Genomic DNA, 24511 nt, shown 5'->3' with positions numbered 1-24511 from the left:
GTGCACACATAACTGTCTACTCCCCTAATAATTGAATCCCCCACTACCACAACCTCCCTCTTTCTGGGGGGAGGGGGCTCCTCAGTGCCCAAGGGCCCACCTGCTTCCCCAGTCCCTTCCAGCTCTAAAGCTGGAAGCACCTGAAACCTGTTAGACACAGACACCTCAGGTGATGCCGCCTCTGTAACGTGTGTACGCCTTTTCCTGCGTCTACGACCTACGGTCACCCAGCTCTCTCGACCTCTCTGCTCTTCATTCTCCCTCCCCCCCGTTAGTGGCGTACACACCGTCTCCCTAAACGGCGTATCAACTAGCTCATCTAACTCACTGTTGCATTGGATGCGAGCCAGTTGCTCCTCAAGGTCGCGAACCTTGACCATGAGTGAGTCCACTAGCTTACATCGCTCGCAGATGAAGTCCGACTGGACACTAACGTCCAGAAGGGCAAACATCTTGCAAACGCAACACTGAGCTGGCCCCATAATTAACTAACTCACTATGACCCCGTACTCCCAGCCCAGTAAATTTATATAGTGTATTTAACTATAAAGATTAATTTGCGTAACAATAAATGCAGTAACGTGCGGAGTACACTAAAATAAGTTATTACTTGTGTTAAAACGGAACTTAATTATTATTTTATTAAAAATTTTAAACCTGATAAACTTACTACTACTTACCAGAAGAACTTCTGCCTGAACCAAGTATGAACTAAAAACAAGGCGAAATCGAAGTTGCTCTTGGGAGGTCGAAAAACCACAAAAACCCCCTCACAGCAGGCTACTGCCGGAGCGGGAAAAAAGTGGAAAATGTCCTCCCGGCCCCGACTGGCGACCGAGCAAAGCTCAGGAGCAACTGTCCTTTTCCGACGCTTGGTAGCGATACCGACGTTAGATGTTATTAGTTATAATCGCCCCGCGGGTGTTTGTTACGGAGTTTAAACGCGGACAGAAAAACGCCGCGCACGCGACACCCGCAGCTCTCTGTCGGTAATAATCGCGCTGTTGATTAACAGACAGGACAGACAAGCACTCACGCTGACCGAAATAAGAACAATAAATAGAAATAAACAGCCACCCACGTAAACAGGTAAAGCACACAAACACTCAAAACACTCCAAAAAAAACAATCCCAAACAATCGCTGCAGCTCAACACCACTCTCTCGCAGCAATCCCAGCAATACAAATGGTTGAACAGCCAACGCCTACATAAGGACCTTCAAAGTAAAACCCAATTCTTCATATTTTTTGTGGTTATTTAACCATCTGAAGCATCTCTGACAGAGAATGAATGTTTATCCAAGCTAATAGTACAGAGACATCAATGATGTGGCTGACTTGTGCTCTGAGAGGATGCAACTGCGGTGGAGATAAAGCATAAGTTGACGGGTGTAAACCCAAACAAAGCGAGACCACAGTTACTGTCCAACCCAAACAAGATCCCCAGCGGGCATTCGAAAGCTACACCTGCTGACATATAGAGGAAATAGTTGTAGAGGTCGATACTAATGAAATACGTGCCTCTAAGTTGGGACAGCATGCAGGCATTTTAATAAGCGCAGGTCAGAATTGACAGGCCAAGTCTCTGACAGTGCGGACACTAATTAGGGCTTGCAGCAAACGTGGGGGCAGAGGTAGCCCCCACACCCCAGCCGCCAGAAGCAATCTCCTCGCCCGATGGGGCCACATGTTCCATTACAAATGTACCACAGGGGTCCCAGCCTTCTGATGACACTGGACTGGATTGGGGGAAGGGGTGGGGGTGCTGGTGGGGGGGGGTTTACTTTTTTTTTTTTTCTTCCAGATGCATAATCGGAATGCGTGAAGGTCAGGGGTTGTAAAAAAATAGACTTGAAAATGTATATAGTTTATTTTTAGACATGAACCAAACCTCCCCCCCAAAAACCCCCAGCGTTCTGCAGTCCGGTGAAATACTGCCCCGAGGGGGGGGGGGGGGAAATAAGCACCCACAAGAGGGACAGATGGATACATGACTACCCATGGTCAAATTAACACCCTTTGAGTTGAGCACAAAAAATGATTTTTTGAATCTGGATTCATGGAGGTTCTTTAGCCATCTTCACAGGAGGCTTACAGTATACATGAATATTGATTTAGAATTTAATGGCTTCCTGTCCACCTAAGGGGAACCACATTGGACATAAACCTCTATGTAAACAGAGCAGCCTCCCCTGCTGAGGAACCATTCCATACCCCAGCGCCGATGACAGATTCCAGCAAGCGAGCACAGCTCTCCTCAGCCTTAACGTCCGAGCACAAGCTACATCTCATGAATAACCACAAGGGAAAGAAAAAAAAACGCCTGAGGATCCAGAAGCTTCCAGAGGCCTTGCACGCCGGACCCATACCTGCTCCTTCTCTTGGAGTTCGGATTGGAGTTCCTTCACTTTGGCAGTCAGGTGGGAATTCTTCTCCTTCTCCTTAGTGACCTCGTTACACTGCACCTCCAGGTCTGCAATCTGCAGCAGGCGGGGGGAGGGGGAGGACAGGGTCCCTGTGAGCGACAGCTTCTGCGAACCCCTCACACCCCACACACACATGCAACAAACTGAGGGTCACGCAAGGTTCGCACAATCTTTTCAGAGACATCGCTGCAGCCTCACAAGGCAAAGTCAGAAGCTGGTGACTCAGGAAGGGATGGTGATGTCATTTCTCAAAACCCATAGTAGCCGGGCTGAATGTGAGGCGTCAATCTCTGCCTGACAACAATAAAATAGCTTGGTGCATTGGTGACCCCCGTGGCTGCATAATCCGCCTCACCGTGGGTTTCGAAACCTCATTCCTCCTGGAGGACCTTGGAACCATACACGATATTCCAGGTAAACACCAAAACTACTAAACGTGATCTCTGAGACGAGGACATTTCAGCAGCCTGAAATCAGTGCAGTAGCCAAGAGTCACACATCAGAGAAGGACCCTTATTTCTTTGATTTTTTTTAAGCTGGTAATGAAAGTCAAGGTACTATCTGCTGCTGCCAGCAGGGTTCACCGCTTCTGTAAGTGATGAAGAAAGAACAAATCTGATGAGGCTAATGCTGCAACATTACCGCTCCCTGCCTAGAATTGCATTACTGCTGTCTAGACCGGTGCTCCATTATCGCCAGCCCCCCGCTCCCTTCACACCCCGGCACTGACCCTGGCTCTCAGCTGGCCGTTCTCCTCCTTGCATGCAGACAGCTGCGTCTTCCACGTCTCCACGTTGGTGGTGGACTCCTGTAGGGCGTCTTCCAGCCGCACGTTACTGTCCCTCAGGGTCTGCAGCTCCGTCTCCCACTTCTTGGCATTGGCATTGCTGTGGGGGGGGGGCAAAAGCGTCAAAGGGGCCCCAACACATCTCATCTCCACAAGCCCCCAGCAAGCAATGGGAATCTTCAGCCAGGTTCTGCAAACTAGAAGACATATAGGAACCACAATTACTTCTGCCTCAATCCGCAATCAGTGTGAAAGTTTCTGGAACTGAAACTCCACTAATGGTTTTGAATGCGGCCAAGCTGTGCTTCTCCTGTAGCACTTGGTATTTTCACCTTTGGCCAAAGGGGCAGCACAAAACAAGTCTTCAGATCTCAGAGCACTTCAGCCTAGACGCTAAAGAATAAATAAGCCTGTGATTTCACAGTTATGACTGGGAGCCACAATAATTTTAATAGCAGGACCAAAAATATCCCCTTTGTTCCTTCCAGGGTCCTAAAGTGTGTTTAGCACTTGAGAACACGGGCAGCTCTGTGGGCAGCACCGCCACCTCACACCCCCGGAATCATGGATGCGATTCCCTCCCCCGAATCCACATGTGCACGTTCTTAGCGTTGGTACAATTAGGACTGTGCTTGACTGCATGAAGAGGAATTCTGTAGATAGGCTCCAGGCTTTTTGACCACTGCTTTCATAACCTACCCTCATATGCCCAGCTGCTGCAGGTCACGTTCTGGCCACACTGACCGATGCACCCAATCACAGCTAGACATTTTTGGTGAAGCTGAAGTGTTTATCGCCACACTGAAGCTTTTGACTATCATTCAACAAAGACGGAACGCGACAGCGTACCCCTGCAAAATGTCAATGCCACTAGAAAGCAGCTATTGCAAAAATGGCCGACCATTAGTGTACCCTGACATTTTCCTTAGCCTGACCTCAAGACTGCCAGCACTGCTTAACTGGCCTGGGGGAGGAGGGAGGGGGGGGGCTTTACCCCTGCTCGATGGCTCCCTTCAGGCGGTCGTTCTCGCTCATCAGCTGCGTCTCCGTTGGGCCCACGTGGCAGATCTTCTCGTCATCAGTTCCGTTGATGCTGGACGGCTGCGTAGAGGAATGGGTCTCGCACCCGGATTCCTGTGTGGAAGGCGGCACAGAGACAGACAAGCTTGCAGGCTTCTTCAGGCCCCTCCCCAGGTCTCCGTTTACCCGCCGGCACCGTCAGCTCAGAAGCCTGCTACTGCGGAAGCACCCTGACATTCAGCACAGGCCGTCTCTCTCCTGGATCTCCTCTAAGTTGAGACTGACTGCAGAAGCTGACTCAGCCAACCAGAAAATAAACGCTATTCACACAAAATGAAAAAAAGGTCTTACAGAGTCCAAGTATCCAAGCTAAAATAAAAAAAAAAAATCTCAAGTGATGCATCCTGCTCATTGGGCATCATTGGCCATCAGTTTAGAAATTAGACAAGCAGTAAACAGTGTGCCATGCACCTCCAGACAGTCCATTGAGGCTAACAGAGCCAAGGGATAATGAAACACCTTCACCCCCCTCCCCCATCGTTGGCAGTCTGGCCCACCCGACGCCCCGCCCACCTGATGCCCCACCCACCCGTCTTAAGCTCTCCTGCTTGATCTGGCCCCCATCTCTTCAGCCACATCACATAACCTGCCAGGCAGACTGCTGGTTTGCGACATGTAGTCTTTTACTTCCTGACATGTATCTTTTTAGCCAACTCCACAGTCCGTTAGTGATGGTGGCACGCAGCCTTGCCAACTGGAAACCCCAAGGGCCAATGGATGTTAGGTCATGTGACCGCTTCAGCTCACCTGGGAATGATTACTGGCCGTCTCTATCTTCTCCTGAGACTTATCTCTGGCTAATTTTGCAGCTTCTTTCACCTCCTGGAATTTCTCTGCGAACTGCTCATACAAAGAGAAGACATTAGAGGCGTCTGACGTCACCCAAGGTGACTCCTGGAGGTGCCTGGTCGTAACTGACCTTCGCAAGCTGCTGTTCTGAGGCGAACCCGAGGCCAAAGACCGTGTTCGCCCTGCTGTCCGCCCACTGGCCGAACTTCTGGGACGTCTTGGTGAAGGTCATGTTGGGCGTGATGGTGCTGTTGATTATCACCTGTTAGAATTGAGGGTAGAGCCGTTAGCTTGTGATAAATGGGTAACAATGATGCCGACCACCCACACACAAGCAGAGCTACAGTTACCAGCAATTTTCAAAGAGGATGGAAACAAAGGATGGTGGGGGGGGGGGGTGGTATAGGACACAAAACCACAAACTGGTGACATCCATCTCAGGATACATCAGGTGACTGTCCATTACCCGCATGCCCCCCCACCCCCAACAACCCGGCAAGATGCCCGCGCTGCAAGCAATAAGAAAAAAAGTTGAGCTATTTTGATCTTAAAATTAGAAAAAAAATATTTTAAAACTAATTCTTTAGCAGCATGGGTCGATTTCCCACCCGATTCCACAAGGTCACAAGGTCACAAGCCAGCCATATTCGGGAGGCATCAAAGTCCAGCGGAACGCCACCCGCACGCGAGGCCCCGCCCACACGCGAGGCCCCGCCCACACGCGAGGCCCCACCCACACGCGAGGCCCCACCCACACGCGAGGCCCCACCCACACGCGAGGCCCCACCCACACGTGAGGCCCCACCCACACGCGAGGCCCCGGGAGCAGAAATGTGGGCAGGATGCGGGGAGGGGAGGGAATGCAAATTGCCAACGGCTGAATAAAATAAAACCACATCTTCAATTACGATAAAAGATACAAAACAAGTCACATTGCGAGAAGCTTTTAACACGTAGAAATAAAATGTATCTGACCACAAGTTGTTTGTCCTCCAATAGAAACAGCCCCACCCTGAGCCACAGAAGCAGACTATGGTCCTACAGAAGCAGACTACTTCCTACAGAAAACAGGGGCAGAGAGCAATGACACTAAGCCCAATCCCAGGCAGGGACGCGCTGCACAATTAGGCAGCAATTTGGGAAAAGAGACTGCAGTTTAACTGTAATTATGCTACAGTTGTGTGAAATTCAACTACAGGCCATAAAACTGCTTCAAAGCAGACAGTGGGAGGAATGATCTCTTGCTGTCAATCACATTTTACTGGTTACAATGTATTTTTTTCAAAGCCGGTTAATCCCAAAGACGTCTGAAAGTGAACATCATCTAATAGCGGAGTAAAACAGAACGAACAGTCTGTTACCCTGAAAAGTTTAACTATGAGGTCTGTTCTACTTAAACGTTAATGAACGTTATGTTTCTCTGTCCATCGTGTTCCTCCTGCAAGGCAGACAACCACCATCTCCCATTACTGAAGAGCAGTATTTCTCAACCTGGTCCTCAGGGACCCCCAGACAGGCCACATATTTGCCTGGAGTTGGGAGGGAGCATAAACGTGGACTGTCTGGTAGGGAGCAAAAACGTGGACTGTCTGGTAGGGAGCATAAACGTGGACTGTCTGGTAGGGAGCATAAACGTGGACTGTCTGGTAGGGAGCAAAAACGTGGACTGTCTGAGGGTCCCCAAGGAAACACCGCGGTAGTGGACCAGAAGAATTTGGAATTTGGTGATCAGTGGTCATTGTTGACACACCACGGCACACAGTCCACAACAACGAAATGTGTCCTCTGCTTTTAACCAATATGTGACATTGTGACATAGCCAGGGGCAGCTAATTCAGTGTCCGGGGAGCAGTGCCTTGCTCAGGGCACCTCAGTGGTGCCTTGCTGGTTGGGGATTCGAACAAGCAACCTTTCAATTACAAGGGCGCTTCCCTAACCATTAAGCCACCAGTGCCCACATGGTGGACATCCCCCCCCCCCCCCCCGCTGAAGTCCTCCACTTATCATAGCTCAGCTGCAGAAATAAAGGTGAGGAACTACAGAAACATACACTAGTTTCCAGACACTGACCCGACCCACAGCCAGTGCTGCAACAGGTCAACACAGTTCGCTGTCAATGCCAATAAAGCTCCATATCAATAAGTCACCAAACGGGTCAATCAGACCCCAGAAGACCAGCATCTCTGACGAGGGATAACTAGGAACAGAATGGCCCATCAGGATGAGGACGGTGCTAATTCTGATGTCAGCGGCCAGGGGGAGAGGTGGGGGGGGGGGGGGGGGCAACAAGGATTTTGTGAAACCAAACGAGACCTCTGGGGTTTCCCCGCAAATCACCACCTACAGCGACTTATGCGCTTCGTGTACCAGCAGCACGGAGGAGGGATGAGTCAAACACACTCGTCCTCCAGGACAGACTCACGACAAACCCAGGTTGAATCTTACATGGCCACACACACACACACACACACACACACACACACACACACACACACACACACACACACACACACACACACACTTATAGTAATAACTTAAAAATCAAATCTATGAACATGCCGATTATTACGATATGTATTTTAAATGCTGATAGTAGTTGAGGGGTTTTTGTGCGAGAGCATAAGCAGCGAGTTACTGCTGCATTTAGTGAGAGTGGTGATGAATAGGGCTTCAGGAATCAACAGCATGAATGTCACTTTCGTTCGTTTGTGTGAAGCGTGCACGTGTGTGTGTGTGTGTGTGTGTGTATGTATGTGTGTATGTGTGTGTGTGTGTGTGTGTGTGTGTGTGTGTATGTGTGTGTGTGGACTTAATGCATAATGGAGAGCCCCTCTCACTGTGTCTGACAAGAGAGGGGGCGGGCGAGCGAGCTGGCAGCAGGGACACGTGACCCGATCCTGGGATCAGATGCCACGGGCGGCGGGTACGCGGGGTCAGCCAGCCAGAGCGACACAGGATCTGCCACATGGCCACGCCGGGGATGTCCGCTGGCCCCAGAAGTGCCACGGCAGGGCCGGTGGAGCCAAGGCGGCATATTCCGTAACTGCGGGGCTGCTTTTCCTTACAGGGGGGTGAACGCAGCCCCTCTTCATACGGAATAGAAGAACCGAGGAGCCAGGTCCCCAAATCAAATATCAATGCAAATTATTCTTTGCAGCCTTAAAAGCAGCATAACACCCCCCAGGGACCGTCTGGCTCCCTTCCCAGTGAGCCAGCTGGCAGCCATGACAGCAGCTTTCCTTTTTTTTTTTAAACCCCTGGTAGCAAGATGTGGCAGAAGATGAACCAGCAAACAGGTGTTTCTCCACTTGGCAGGGCTGGCCAAGAACAAGGCGCGAGGGACGTCCAGAGCAGCAAGGATCGCCTCGAAATTTTCCACTGGCTCCAGCTCCCGGCTGCTCATTGATTGTCCCCAATTTTGACTGGTTGACATTTTATCCAAAGTGACTCAGAGTTTCCCCTCAGTCACACACCTGAGCGTTCCGTTCCGGTTCCCCGATCATGCACACATCACCGACCGGCCGTCAAAGACGCCTAAGGCGGCACCTGCTGCCTATCAGAGCCTCGGATCTTAATCAGGGTGTACGGCCAACACCATAAACATGCCTGCACTTCTGTCAACCATGAGCCTCGGAAAAGACAATAGTCCCCATAATGAATGCCATGCCAATCATAACCAAGGCACCCTCCCCCCCCCGGTCTCTCAACACATTCAGGAGACAAAGGCAGGTATTGTGAGCGCGTCACTCCAAACTGCGAGCCTCTGCAATGACGAGGGAGGACGTTTTTATTTTTATTCAAGGTTGATGGGATCAGTATAGAATCTGTTCTTTGTTTCTCATCGCTTTTTTTTTTTTTTTTTTTTTTTTTAAATATAACCCTGATGAAGAGGTCTTCATGCGGGAGAAACCTTAATTATTCAGCATCTTCCGAATACAGGCAAGGCGCCCTTTCATGCACGCGCAGGCACTAAAGCAGAATCAGGGCACACGCTCCTCTCACTATGATCATAAGAGGATGCAAATTGTGCATTGGTGCAATTTCAGCTTCTGGAAGGATCCTGGGATTCCCGGTCCTGCCCCCACAATGCAGACAGGTCAGGTGAAGGACATTGTTTGGACACTGTGGGGAGGAGAGCAGGACAGCTTCGGCGGGTCCACACGACCGTTACAGACACTCGCACCCTGGGCCGCAATCATAGCCTCAGAATCCCAGGCAACAGCCATGCCCCCGACGACTCGGAGACAGAGGGCCTTCGGGACGCCCCCCCACACAGTTAAAATGAGAGCGCACAGGCTAAGGGGCTATCAGAGCCCCGAATGACATCCGCATCAAGACCCAGATGGTGAACCTGCTGACCACAAGCGCAACGCTACACTAAGCTCATTTGGCAGGAGCAGTCATAAGCTTGCACATACAGCCCCTTGCCCCCAGTTTTTCCCCAGTCTGCGATGCCTGCGCATCACTAACGGAAGGAGAGAGCCTTCGTCGGCGTGCTCGGCCTTTCTGCGGAGGGGCTGCACATCTCCATGGAAACGCACAGTGTAAACCGCACGGTTGGACAGGCTGGGGGCAAAAGCTGGGGCCAAACTCTACCGTCTATTTATGTCTATTATGTTTGCAGAAATACAGTCCAATCGGGGGGGGGGGGGCAGTATCAGGATCCCCCCCCTGAGGTCCAGTATAACCAGATGTGTTACAGCACCCACAAGATGGCAAGGAGAGAGCACACTCTTAAATTAGCCCAGTGATCTGAGCACTGCAGCTGTCCCAAGATACCCTTCAAAGGTCCTGCTCGTCACCATACGGGTCACGCTGGTGCCAGATGGGGGAGGGTACATTTACCCTTAGCATGCCTCACCAGCTAAGTGCGGGGGGGGACATTGCTCACTGCGACTTCAATATGACCGATGGCGTGTGACGAACACAGACCCGTCTACTTTCGACACTGAGGACAGCCATTGGTCGAGAGCCGACTTCTGGAGAGCCAGTCAACCAGGCAGCGATAAAACAACAGCCAATCTCACCACACTTCGGGCATTTCGTCAGGAAGAGTCACCACGGAAACCAGCAGGTCGATGCGGCCGTCGGCCCTCACCTTGGAGCCATCCACGCTGATGACGCGGTAGCTGTTCCGCGTGCTGTCGTAGAAGTAGGAGACGCTGACAGCCTGCTTGCTGGCGGGGACCCAGTTCTTCTTGGTGGTTGGGTCGATCTGGAAGACGTGAGCCCTGGTGGTGAAGATTGGCTGCTCCCTGGGGAGAACAGGAGAGCAAAAATGAGCCCAAGAGCAGGCAAGGGTGGGTTAAAACAAAAACAATAAACAAACAAGCTATTTCATCAGATTCTTTGGTTATTGGATTAAATTTTCAGCAGCAGCAAGAACACTGGGGGACAGTAATGATGATGAAAGCCCTTCATCACCATCATTATGGTCACATGCACAAACAACGCACATTTGGAGTGTCCTAATCGGCTCCCCAAGGCCTTCCTGCCGCATTCGACTGATTCGAGATCATGTGACTCTGTGGCCCTGGTAACCGGAGCGAAGCACTTTCGGGGGATACAGTACTCATGTAATCCGACCCGGAAGCCGGCAGGGCGACGTGGCGATATTAATGCACCAGCACCTGTGAATTTCATTTAACCCTCCGGGTGACGCTCATGGCCAGAAACCCACACGCTCAGACGGCCTGAACTGATACGGTTACCGGTTTAAGTGACAGGTTCAGAGCTCAAATGGCGTGCGACTGGACTCAGGTGGCTGTTGCACTCATTTTTTATTCTCCCTCCCCCTGTACGTTAGACAGTAGTAAAAAGGTTTAAAAAGGGCTATTAAAAAAAAAATAAATTAAAACAATATCTTTTGGTTGAGTCTGTCTGACAGCGACCTGGTTCCGGCAGCAGCCAGACATGCCGGCCCCACATGCGACCCCCCCCCCCCCCCACTTCCCACGCAGTGACAGTGTGGTTTGAAAGCCAGTTCCGATTAAGACGACAGTCCTACCATGACACTAGTCCCAGAGGTCATTTCCACAAAATTCAACGACTCCGAATGACACCTAGTCAGAGCACAGCAACCATAATGTCTAAATTGCCTTCCATTTAATTTAATTCTATCATTAAAATAATTTGTGCCATGCGGTTTTGGTGCAGCAGGGGGCGTGAGAGAAGGGTGGACCTGGACAAGAGGCCCCCTTCCAGCGTGCTCACTCACACCAGGAACGCTTCACGCTGACGGCATCACGTACCGGTGCTGATCACGAGACACTGTGCGTTTATGTAATGAGACCTCCCTGCCACTAGGTGGGACACTCCCCGATAGAGGCAGCTGAGTTCACACTTCAGCGCACGCCATTCAAACAAACCCTGCAGAACTACACATTTGTGCAAAGTAAAGGCACCTGCACTTATGAATAATTCATCTCTAAAATAGTGAATGCACCAGATATAAACAATCCCTATGATGGCTGTAGGAGACAAACATTTAGCTGACAAGTCTGTTCAGATTTCCCTAGAAACTGGTCATCACCCAATAAACCCTGCAAGGATTAGCAAAGCCAGATTATCTGATCCCAAACAGAGGCAGCGACTCCGCCACACTCTTAATCCTAATCTGCTTTGGGGTAAAACCCCTTAATGGCTAAAGAGCATCTATGCTAGCCGGACGTCTCCACAGATGTCCAGAGATGCTCATGCTGGTTACAGGAAATGGCCGCAGGCAAAATGCATGCAGGGAATAGCCACTACACTCTTGGGGACTCATCATGCACCCAGACTCCTTCCTTGCAGCTCTCTTAAGGTACTCAGCACTGACCCCTATGCAAAACCAAGGTCAATAGTAACATTAATACTTAAGGTATCCCTCCAAAGCCTCACTAATCCTAGGTGACCCCCAGCGGGACAGCTGCTGGCCTGGGACGACCTCACCCTACAAGGCACAGGAAGTAGTTTCTTTTTAAGGCAAGTTTAAAATCGGTGTTCATTTTAACAGCCAAGATACACAGTTGCCCAATAAATCCAACACTTTAACTCTGGATGAAGTCACAGATACCTTTAAAAGCCATGACTGCAGCATGGCAATAGGGACAATCTAAACTGAATGGTTTCATAGCCTCCAGCCTCTACAGCCTCCACATTCAGGTTAAATTATTCACCGGTGAGTGGGAATGCTACCCCACTCAGCTGGGATCCCGGCTGCGGGACGACCCACGGCGACAGACCGGGCTTTCCGCTCCGACTTGAGCGTGTGCCAGGCTGATGTGCTCCAAAACCCACCGATAAACGATTCCAGGCAGAGCTCGTCTCCCGCCATAAACTCAAAGGTCGTCTTGTGAAGCCGTATTCCGAGCTAGGACCTCCACTGAGCCTAATGCCTTTTTTAAGTAGTGTTTTCTAATTTGAATCGGGCATTATACTGGCCACCCCTGTCCACACAGAGGCCAACGGGAAACAACATAGCGGAAGGCGGCCTTTTCCACGTGCGATATGAGCTCTTTATCACAGAAGGAACTGTTTCAAAATACTACAAGAAGCTCAGCCAGGCCAGCACCTCAGCTCACCGCTTCTCACGCTAAAGAAGAATGTGGTCTCCACCAAAGCAAAGGCGTGGCACAGAGGCTAAGTCAATGAGTCACACGCGTTTTATTTACTCTGGCAACACGTCTAGATGTCCACAGGCCTGAACATCAAATCCGTCACTGCTCAAGATTTAGTGCCAACAAAGAGCCCAGGGAAGGAAAAACCTGACAGATAAGATGGACAGAAAGATCTAGCCAGTGTTAAGGCTGGTTCGTCCATCTTCAATTTTGATTGGCCAAGTCCATATTTCATCCCCACCCACCCACCCATTTACAGTAGACACATACGATCGAAGACGGACTAAGATGCACCCGGCGCAGATTCTGGGTCGGATTTCCCCCTGAAATAAGATACCTTTCATCACCAGACCAGCATGCGAGGTGTTATTGATGTTATTTATATGCCAGGAAATTACTTAAAAAGAAGAAAAAAACAAAAAAACAGAAGCGCATATTCACCCCTCCAGCCACAAGCAGAGGAGGGGGGGGTGGGCTCACTCAAACCTGTACATATTATTCAGGAGGTCAACTATCAGACTTCTTTGGCTGACACTGGGCATGGCATCGGGGAGGGGGGGCGTCTATTTAAGGGGAAGGCAGTGGCGAGTCGACGGCGGCGAAGTCAGTCCTTCAGCTCCGAAGCGGCGGTCTTCCAGGAAACTCGAGTGCCTGCCCTTGGATCATTCACATGGCGAGAAAAGAGAGCGTCGTTTTCCGAACAAAGGCGTGGTGACATGGGAAGCACACTGACAGAGCGCCGCGCAGCAGACCATACGCACCGGCCGTCATTCTCGGGTTTCCCCAGCGTAGCATAAAGTTTGCCAGACAGCATGCATCCAGTGCCCTTGGAGAGCTATTCCGATGCTCCTCAAACCAGGTTTTATCCTCCCATCTCCTACAGTTCCCCACTTTTTTGCAGCCCCTTATAAACTGATTGGAGGGAGGGAGAGCTGAGGACTGAACCACTCTGCTACAACTGAGGGGGGTTCTGGACTGAACCACTGTGCTACACAGTTTCAAACCACAAGACCACCTTCACGTCATCCACTATAGTGGGTCTTTGTTGATGCCTAGAAGTCAGCCTTTGGCATCTTGGCTCTTGCTTATAAATACATGCACACTCAGACTGCACCCCCCCCCCCCAAATCCCCTCTCAGAAGAGTTACTAACACATCTGCCTGCTCTTCTATTGGCCGCCCCATGGTGGCGCCCTCCCAGAATCCAGCCATTTTGTTGTCCACCCTAGTGCTGAACCCCGCTCCTGTACTTAAGGAGGAGTTCTCTCTCTAATCTCCAGCCTGGCCCCAGCTCTGCCGCTAGATGCTCCTCAAACTGCTGCATCACCTCATCTTCCCGGCTTCCCTTCAGTTGGGCCCATTGCGGCTTTTGTTCTGCGTGTAAACGGAATCGATCATTAAATCAAGCAGAGGCGAGGGAAGCCTCTCATACGTTCCAGCAGCGCCTCCTCTTCCTGGACTGCCTGCATCCATCAATATTTTACAGATGAGTCATTATATCAGAGAGCGGCTATCCCTGCACCGCGTCCCAACAGGGAATGGCCAATGAAAAGGCACGATCACAGCCAGACAGGAAGAGCTGACAGAGCCCAGTCTGGCGTGATGCTCTCCAGGAGATAATGGACCTCCCAAAAACTTCTGTAAAGTGCCTTAAGACTAATGTAAAAATTTAACCATATGCTGTACTTTTCATCTATTGATTTTACCGTAAAAAAAATTGATTTAGTCCACTACAGACAAACCAAAATTTCAAAATTTAATTTAAAAACTAAAATAAAATTATACAAAACATTTCAAATAATAAACAGGCTGGTTCAATAACTAAACTGTTAAGGTAAATAAACTTCTCTCTCTCTTCCTAAGATGACTTTCAAAGCTCTAAGGGGACTAATCAGACATGGACTAAAGCAGGCAAACACTGTGGATTTTAAAGCTTTTTCTCTCCAAACAAACATATAAACATCTTTCCAGGTGAACATTTATCTGTAATTATCTGTATATATTTCAAATGTGGTAATATATTATAAACTCCTTCATCAATACATGTTAACTCATCTTCTATACGCCACTTGTCCTATTCAGGGTTGCGGGGGTCTGGAGCCTAGCCCAGAAACAACGGGCACAAGGCAGGGAATAACCCAGAATGGGGTGCCAACCCATTGAAGGCACACGTCATCACATCACACACCATACATATCTCTGGGTAATTTAGTAACTCCAATCCACCTTTGCATGATGTTCGACTGTGTGGGGGAGCTGGAGTAGCTGAAGGAAACCCCACGACGACATGGAGAGAACATGCAGACTCCATGCGCATGGAGCCATGGTGGAGGCTCGAACCCTGGATTGCAGAGGTGTGAGGCAGCTGAACTAACCATGGGCACCAACATTAACAAATCCAAACAAACCACAAAAGTCAGCTGACTAAGATGCTTATTCTAAAAGTACTTATGGTCAGATAGTACAGCCACAGTATGTGGACGGGGGTACCGCATGACGGACACACAGACCTGACAGCAGGGATGGAGTGCAAAGAGCCATTAATCCCTCAAACAATACAGTGCCCTTTTCACACCCTACTGCTCAGGACCAGCACGAGGACCCAGCGGCATCCGCCTGGACTAAACGTTCGGCCGTCCAGACACCTGCCTGCATGCATAACCTCAATGGCATTCCCTCACACTAGCTGGCCATCTGACAAGGCCTCGTTATTCTGATCCAGCAACTCTCAAAAAAAAAAACACAAAGGTGGATTGGCTCCAGGGTCCTCCAGGCACTGTGATGTCCGGAGGATTCTCCAAATTCCTCCACAACAATGTTGACAGGAATGTGATGGAACTGGCAGCCACTACTCAACTAGTCAGACCACTCAAGCGTAGACCACACAGAAAAATGCAGGAGGGCGACCCAACCTATTTGACGGACAAGGCACATCAGTCGTCATGCCAGCGTTTAGGGCACTCACTGGGGGTGGGGGGAATAGAACTGGCTGCATGAGGAAACAGGGTGTCAAAAAAAATATCAGACATGCTGTATCAGTGACAGACTGCTTCATAATGGAGCTCAGAACACCCTTCGCTTCCGCCACTAATCTGGCCATGTCACAAAGCACGCCAGTCCGGCCTCCGAGTGCTCCGTCTCCAGGGCCTTGGTCAGGGGTACAAGGGGCATGCGGCCCAAACATTTTCACAGCTGTGAATAACACAAATGGACTGACTGCGTCTCCCAGATTTGACGGCAAGGTGCCGGGAAACGGGAGCGGATTCCAGAGAGGCTGTTGTACAATTTTCACCGCAGTGAAAACATTATGTGCCATAACATCTGGGACAATCTTTGCAGAAAAAAGGAAAATGGATCCATTTCCCCTTTTTAATAAGGAAACATGACATTAAACTGAAAGACTACAGCACAATAAAAATACAATACCACTATAAGGGAGGATCAACTAAAAAAAAAAGAAAAAAAAAAAAACTTTGCTTCATTCACAGATTAACAGAACTTTGGCTTTTTAGTTTTTTTTTTTTTTTTTGTCAGATTGACAAACTGAATCTGATGTCACACCACAGCCAGGCTTGAATAATTCTGACAACTGCTGCACCCAAAATTCTGTGCAAAAATATGCAGCAATAAATCTGTAGCGAATGTCAAACTGGAGGAATGAGCCATGGCGATGGGCTTTGGGGGAGTCAGTAACGCCCAGGTCCTCTGCGAATAGCTAAAAGAGTTAAAAGAAGAATACAAAAGAAACACAAAAGCTCACAGGTATAAGTATTGTTGGGAACGTTTGAAATGCAGAGATTTCAGCAGATCAAAGGGGGGGGGGGGTCTTTGTAAATGGCGAGGTGCAGTTCAGGGATATGAGATTAAGTGGACTGAAAGATCAAATGATGTGCATGATGTTCAGAACAGAAATCAGAATACCAACTATTTGTGAAAATTCCATCAATGACACTCGCAATTACGATGCACATACGGAGTGTCGCGCATTGAAGAGGATTCCCACTGAAACAAGTTTTCCTATCTACTCCTCTCATTTCCTGAAGCCCGATTTGTGTTTCTGTAAGTATGATTCTTCGTCGACCACAGTATGGATCATGTAGTTCCTAAAAAAAAAAGCAAGTTACACTATTTGTATGTAAATATCCAGGACTATACAGTAGGAGTTAAGTTCAACAAATAAGATTTCCTGGATTGCATGCAACGGATACTTAAATGGAACAAGCAACATTTACCAAATGCTCTATAGATGAATCAGTTGTCTTCATATTTTTTTTAGAGATTAAGAATATTGTTTCTATATTCACTGAGCATGAAATATGACTATTTAGATACAAAATAAATCACCTGGATTAACACCAGGACCTATAACCTTTTACAGTACAGTTCCTTTAAGGTATTATTAGAATGGTGGCATTCCTTAGGCCAACTTCACAAGGACCAGAGAGGGCAGAGCAAACCTAAGATATGGCTGATCGGACTCCTCGAAGCTTCCCAAGTCACCAAAAGCTCAGAGCAGATGGCCATCGTCCGCACCATCTGGCCTGAGGTCCTCCAATCCGCACCAGCTCATCGCTCTCATTTATCCATCTGTAATAACTTGCCCATGACCCAGAGATATTGCTTGGGGGGGGACATCAGCCTGCCCAGGTAACTTCATTAAGAGAACAATCATGAAAAAATTACTGACGAGTGCTTGATGACAAACAGTCACAACTTAATAAAAAGCGGAATTACATCAATATTTTGTTGATAAACAGAAAAGAGATTATTATGCGAGGCAAATGATACTGGTTACTCAGCAAGTGAAATCTACCAGTCCGCTGTATTTTTAGACTGTATATTTAATGTCACGTTATCCGCAGAATGAGCCAAATCTCAAAATGCAAAAAGGCAAGAGAGTGTATCGTGATGCCAGCATGTTTGACAATTTAGAGAAAAATGAAGAAGCAGAAGGTAATATCTGGCTTTCTGGTTTTGGCAGAAGCATACAGACAAGGGGACATATCCCCCCCACCCCCCACGGTCCCCCATTCAGATGTAGTCTGCAGTCCATACTAAATTCAACCTAAACAATGGCATCCACCTTCACACAGTTCACTTTAAACAGCATTTCATTCAGAGCTACTCCCTGTCTAACCTGACCTCCTACAACTGCCTTCAAGCAACTGGCGTGGGGGGTTTACATGCCTGACTTAAAGTACTGCCCCAGAGCTAAAATAACTACAGTTACTGGGAAGACTGGAGTAGAGGAACATTCATCAGAGAAACGAATCATTGACTATAACAGGTGGACCACAACAACAGAAAGTGCCTTTTCATACACTCCCCTCCATATAAGACAGGGGTAAATCATTTGCTGTAAACAGAACATTTCTCAAGTAATTTCCAAAATTAATACATCTCCAAACAGCCAAACTACATTACAGGAAGGAGAAAGAAAAAAAAACATTTTACAAGTGCTTTGGTGAGTGCGATACATTTAATTAAGGATTTTACCAGCAGCATTTAAAATAAAAACAGCTAAGAGGAAGTTCTACGTCTTTAATGATTCGACACACCTGTCTGCCACATCCATTAAGATGTGGCTTTGTTGACCATCAGTAACTTCTGGTGTGATCTCATTGAATTCTGTATAAACACTGCAATGTGTCAAAAACATGTTGGTGTCCCAGGTTTCTTAAGCGTTTCCGCCATTCTTCCTGGAAAGAACGCCAAAAAAGCAAAAAAGAAACGAGGCTGTCAGATGTCCCACACCTCCTGCAGTCCTGACTGGTTTAATCACACACCTTCGCACACACTGTGTTGAACAATGAATCTTTGAGTAACTACAAACTGGTCGGGCCAGTTACCGGTTCGGCGAGTTACTCGGTGAATATTTTGTCGCGAATAAGTGCATTGTAGATGATATCAGTACGGCGCAGCTTCCCTCTAAAGAACAGGCCTAATACTATTTTTTTAAAAATCAGTAACAAACCGCATGGAATTTATCGGCCGTATCACTTTAAGTGAAATAGAATTACTTGTAAAATATGTATTACGGTCTCACACATCACTGTGCCGGGGGCACATGCAAACTACACAAAACCTATAAATACTAAGGAAAAAGGACCTGAACAGCCGCTCTTTTAGCAACGCATGTGTTGATATTTCCTGAACACAAACTGGCACTATATACAGAATCCTTTGACCAGAACGTTTCGTGTAAATAATCAACCACTTGGTGAAGTCTATGAGGATGACTGTAAACTGCTATTCCTTAGTCATGTCAGAAACCAACTGGGTGCTGTCCAAATTCAGCCTACCCCTCCCAGCGACACTGGGAGGACTATCCCCGCCAGGCAAACACTCCTGTTTCGTAGGACAGCCGCCCGCTCGCAGAAAGACCAGTCCGGATCCGCAGGGTTAACATCTGCCGCTTGTGACATCTTGTTTAAATCAGGATGGTTCCCAGCTGCGGTCTAATAAGGACAATGCATTCGCACCCGCCATAAATGTAGAGATGAAATATTTATCAGTCATTTGCAAACTCATATTCTAAAGTCAATATTGTTATTAGTGCGCCTGTTCTCTACAAATTAAACTGAAACGTCACCCGTTTCTAAATGTCTGATGATTTATCCACTTACACGCATGTTCGGAAAGGTAATGAAACATCTTGATCTCACAAGGTTGAAGAATTTCTTTCCGATTTAATCGCCATAATTGTGTATATATTATAAACTTACGCGCTAGACTTACGAATATAACGACACTCAAATTCAAAGCCCGGGTCCTGAATTGCAATCAGTGTCTATTACAAGTGTGCTCTGTGGTAACACATTTTCCTAAAAGTAGCCTGTATAAAAAGCTTGCTACCCTCGACATAGCTATTTACGCATCATATAGTCTGGACTTAACTGCCCCCCCCCCCCCCAAAAAAAAAAAAACGCAAGATGAGCAAGTTCCATAGGCGCATTTCACCTAATTAAGTCTGCAGACGACAAAGAGAGTACTGTGCAACAGAGAAAATCGCCTCATGAGTGTTTGTCCTGTAATAAGATCGCCGTTTGGCCAATAGCTTCGGTCACGGGCAAAGACGCACAGACGGGGAGATCGGAGCCAGGCCGCCAGGAGCCAGGAGCCCGGAGGCGCTCTCCACAAGGCTGGGAGAGCTCTGTGTTACACTTCAGACGGACTAAATCCAATACAGGGAAGCCTACGAGCTGATCGCCAACTTTACATACCATTATTTTTGCATAGAGCTTGGATAATGTATCGATTAATCGGTCATGCCAAGTAAATCGACAGGGTTCAGTCCGCTGTGTTGATTTCATTAAATCCCATAGTTGCATTAATTGCTCAAAGGAAGCACACATTCATAATGCGTAGTTTTCCTTCATTGCAACTTGTCATAAATGCCTAGCTAAACAGTGTAACATAAAACGTAGGATAGATTTTAAAACAGCTTCTCATACTTCGAGGATACGCGAACAAGTGCCTCAGGTTGTTCTCGTTACTCACCCCATTTCCGATGACTTTCAAATAAACCTTCCAGTGTCCAAAACGTTTAGAAGTTCAGTAATTCTTGTATTTCAAAATAAAAAATTAAGCGTTTCTATTGAAATCCACCCTTGACACCAGCTTTTATACTCGAGTCCATACCGGGGCTCCAGTTGTACGCACCCAGCATTAAGCGATCGAGTGAAAATTCGAGCGAATCATGTGCCGAGAAGCTTTAATTTCTATCGAAAGCTTTTCCTTTTCTCTCCACAGAAGATCAGGCCATTTGGTGAAGCTTTCCAGCTGACACGCGGTAAAAAAAAAACGCAGTTTTACTCCTCCCGGTATATTTCTCGAGCCAATATTGAAACGGCAAGCTTTTAAGTGTATTATACCGGATTATAAATGTGCGCCCTGCTGTCTCCGCTCCCCGGTGAGCTGATAGTTGAACTGAAGCGCAGAGCCGCAGCAGCGACACTGAGCGGATCTTACGGGCTCGCAGAAATAAATAAATGAAATCCTCCCACATACTCCACGCACCGAAGAGCCTCGGGTCTATTTCGATGGAGAGCAAAACGCGAGATGTTTCTGCATTATTTGAGATCCTAACCGGCCACCTAAACTAAACATTGCCCTATTCGGTTTTTCCCCCGTGCCCTTTCTCTGCAGGATCGCTTTAATAGGAAAAATCACCTTTCATCATTTAGACATTATCCTCCATCTAAGACACTTACATTTCTACTTACTCTTCTCGGGGATTGACCTGGGAAAGAGGATTCCGTGTACTTATTTTTTACAGCTTCATTGAATCAACCGACTTTCGCTGATTTAGTGTCTGTTTTCTCAGTGAGTTTCACTGTGCCACTCAAACTATTTCGTAGGGGTATGGTTAACTTTATCAAATTTGACTCAGCAAACCATGTTTATTTACTTAAACGTTATTAAACGCATTTGATTAAGTATATTACCAACATTATGTGATCCCACACAGCCCGATTTGGTGAAGCTTGACTGTCGGTTGGCTTTTATATTTGATCTCATCTGGCTGTTGATTAGACACCCAATTAGGCTCGAGGAAACTGAAGCATGAGCCAATCACTGCTCGTAAGCAAAAAACAATGTTGGTTAGATCATCATATAAGCATTATGGGAAACGTGAAATATATTTTTAATGTTAAATAGGCCTATGCTATTAAGACAAAAAAAAAATATCAAAACATTCTTAAAATAGATAATTTAGCGTGCTGTTTTGATTACCGGAACCGATCAAGAAAATCTGAGGGAAATAAAATGTCCTTGCACAAATGCATTACGCACCGTCTCGTTAATAAGTCTGCAGAATTACAACGCAGTTCGGGATTTTATCTGAATATTGTTCTTATAATTATGGACAACTTCACCAGGTCGGGAAACTGAAACAGACCGTCTGTGCGTTTTATAGCATTTCTACTGAAATATGCTTGTACGCTGCAGTAAATCATATCGAAATAAACCTTCCACACCTTCCGCACCTTCCAAACTTTAAAACCTTACGAACCATCACCTTGTAGCGAGAAAGTGGTCAGAAATTGTCACAGCAAATGACCTTTACGGTCTCAGTTCGCCTATATTGGCTACTAACAGTAACGCTCCGACGAGTGTCTAAAATTTTACACACAAAAACGCAGTGTGATCACAAAAATTTGACATTTTGAACACGAACTGATTATTTTTTCGGTTGATAAATGTTTATAGAGGTAAATGCAGCTGTAGTAGTGAAATAGTTGTTATTTATTATTACTTGCACTTTTTCCACAACCCACTATCCATATATTACATACTGTGTATGGGTGTACATAGGCACTACTGCTGTATTTAGTGTTTTATCTTATTTTATTTTTTATTTATTTATTTTTTCTTGTATTCTTATTCTTGTATTACTCTTGTACTCTTTCAGGCTATCTGTCTAGAGCTGTGGTAATGCACAAATTTCCCCACTGTGGGATCAATAAACTCCTATCCTATCCTATAATAAGCGCAAAAGAGATAATTTTGGTATTTATTGCCATACAGAGCAACACTAAGCAGTGAATGAATCTTATGCAAAAGGGAGACTGTTAAACTTCTACCACCAGGGTAATGACTCCTATAATCAACACCTGTTGCTGAGCATTATTGTCCATAAACAATGAAAGAGCCTGGCTTTCCACGAGGTGATTTTGTAGATAGACGACTGATTATTGGTACAAAGTGCAAGAAACTAGATAAAAGGGTAATCTGTTACAAGGCTGCATGGTAAATACATTCCAGAACTTCGGTTGCATTATTATTGTCGTTATCATTTCAAACCAGCCACTTACATTCAAAATGACTTGTACAGCTTACAATTATACACAAAATCCATTTATACAAGTGGCTGTTTTTATTGAAGCAATTTAAGAATCTTTTTAAGGGTACAGCTGAAGGACTGCTTTTCATTTTGTGACCGGCATTGCTTCAGTAATAAGTATTGGCTCTTCACTAATATGCCGGTCTGCTACGCCTATTAAGCACATTCTGCACTTGCTATTTGATTTTACTTACAGGCCTATCACCCTGGATAACTTTTATTGCATCTCATTATAGTTGTTAAAATCATATTTTTACTTCATATACATGGCTGAATTTTGCATCCTCCTAGACATTTTTTTGTGCATTAGAATGCATTCCAGGGTATATTGTAGAGAGTTATTTCTGATAAGTCAATAAATTACTTCTGCACAAGACAGTATTTTGCCTCCGGTCTGTCTGTGTGGGCTGTATGTTCTGGCATCGCATGGCTTTCCTCCAGGAATTTTGGTGTTGAGGTCAGAACTGTGTATTTCTCCATTGTATACTGCACCAAATCAAAATGTTAAGCCATATTCCCTTAAACCTCAGACAGTGCCAGTAGCTTGTTCTCTATGGTCCAGTGTCAGCCAGCATACCTTCAAAATCAGGAGCAAAACTTAAAAATAAATGTATTTATACAGAAAACACTGCAAAAGCACTCTTTGTTACAATCCCACACTGAAGTACTAAACCTCACTGCACAGAATGTCCTGAGGTTTATACAGTGAAACTTCTGCTACTAAAACACTTCACCAGGTAACATTTTAACATATTAACTCATTAAAAAGTCTTTGCGTTTGCAGAAATGTGTGCTACTTTGGCACCAATCCAGACTGTCATTGAAAACTACTTTGGTTAGCTGATAAATTATATTGTTGTGAACATTATTTTCAAAAATTCATCATCACCTTGGACTAGAAGGAGTGTCATTTATGTTTTAACAAATAACGCTTTACCAACTAGAAATGGCATTAGAAAAAAACATTGCTGCAATATAACCAGGTTTAATTTCATGTGTTTTTTGATCAGCTTTCATTGAATGTGTGGTCCTCAAAGTGTGACTTATTTGATTAAATATTTCCCGAGGAGACCCTCCTTATTCGGAAGTGTGACACTGCGAATAGGCACTGCGAATAGGCACTGCGAATATTTTGTCACATGGATGAACTTGGAAATGTGAACAGAAGGTACTGACTGTGCCTTTAATGTCACCTGCGCTGAACTAGGGAATGGCTAAGAAAAACAGGCTCACATTTATGTATTTTGCAGATGCTTTATCCAAAGCAATGAGCTTTTCAGAAAGCAGGGGCAGCCACTTCCTAGAAGAACCAGGGGTTAAAGACCTTGCTCAGTGGCCCAATGGTAAAATCACTCCTCCGATCATGGGATTTCATCTGGTGACCTTTCAAACACAGGCACACTGTTCTAAATCACTGAGGTGATTTGTTATTGTACAGTAACAAAGATTTACCATTAACAATTAATATAAATACATCTTCAGTATGCAGGCCTGGCTTTCAGCACTTCCATTTTGTTGGTTAGATGAGTACATTGGCACCGTTGTCCTTGTAATCTTGTTGGTGGAGTGACGCTGGACAAGTCAACATAATAAGGAAAATGATTCAAATTAATTGTGGTCATTTCGCGTCTTGGCTGATTTACATGCTATTCAATCCATTCACTACCTCACCAGTGATAACGGTCGTGTCGTTATTATGAAGAGGCCGAAGAGGCGACTAAACGAAGAAACTAAAGATTTCAAATGTTAACCTGGATGGTTCAGACTGAAATTTTTTCACAAGAATTACACCGAAGTTTTATTTAAAATTTGCTTAATGCAGCATGTCTAAACCTCAGGGTTGTAACGACTGAAACCACGTTGGATTCCTTTCTGCAGAATGAAAGGATGTAAAAAAAGGACGACTTGGACAATCGTCTGTCGCAACCCATACTGCTCTTTGGTGGTGAATGCGATGTGACAGCGATGGAGATTCCAGCCGACGG

General features: G+C 46.6%; 1 protein-coding gene across 10 annotated transcripts in view; it reads right to left on the bottom strand.

Moving 5' to 3' along the window:
* homer2 (homer scaffold protein 2) overlaps positions 1-21169 on the bottom strand; it is a 28046-nt gene extending 6877 nt beyond the window's left edge. Inside the window, exons 1-8 of one of the 10 annotated variants that reach the window (XM_023813888.2) lie at positions 21127-21160; positions 20893-20921; positions 10181-10337; positions 5213-5344; positions 5041-5133; positions 4208-4347; positions 3157-3313; positions 2370-2480 (exon numbers count right to left, since the gene is read on the bottom strand). In XM_023813888.2, coding sequence (XP_023669656.1) covers positions 2370-2480; positions 3157-3313; positions 4208-4347; positions 5041-5133; positions 5213-5344; positions 10181-10337; positions 20893-20894 — 792 coding nt within the window. In that variant the 5' untranslated portion in view covers positions 20895-20921; positions 21127-21160. Of the gene's footprint in view, positions 1-2369; positions 2481-3156; positions 3314-4207; positions 4348-5040; positions 5134-5212; positions 5345-10180; positions 10338-10538; positions 10945-13166; positions 13337-13441; positions 13739-18237; positions 18468-20179; positions 20652-20892 lie in introns of those variants that run through there. The other 9 variants (XM_023813883.2, XM_023813881.2, XM_023813884.2 and 6 more) reach the window with 9 other exon arrangements.
* Positions 21170-24511: the final 3342 nt, after the last annotated feature.

The sequence above is a fragment of the Paramormyrops kingsleyae genome, chromosome 11 (genome assembly GCF_048594095.1).
Source record: "Paramormyrops kingsleyae isolate MSU_618 chromosome 11, PKINGS_0.4, whole genome shotgun sequence".
NCBI lineage: Eukaryota > Metazoa > Chordata > Actinopteri > Osteoglossiformes > Mormyridae > Paramormyrops > Paramormyrops kingsleyae.
Note: the sequence above shows the minus strand (reverse complement) of the source record. Positions and strands in the feature narration are given on the sequence as shown.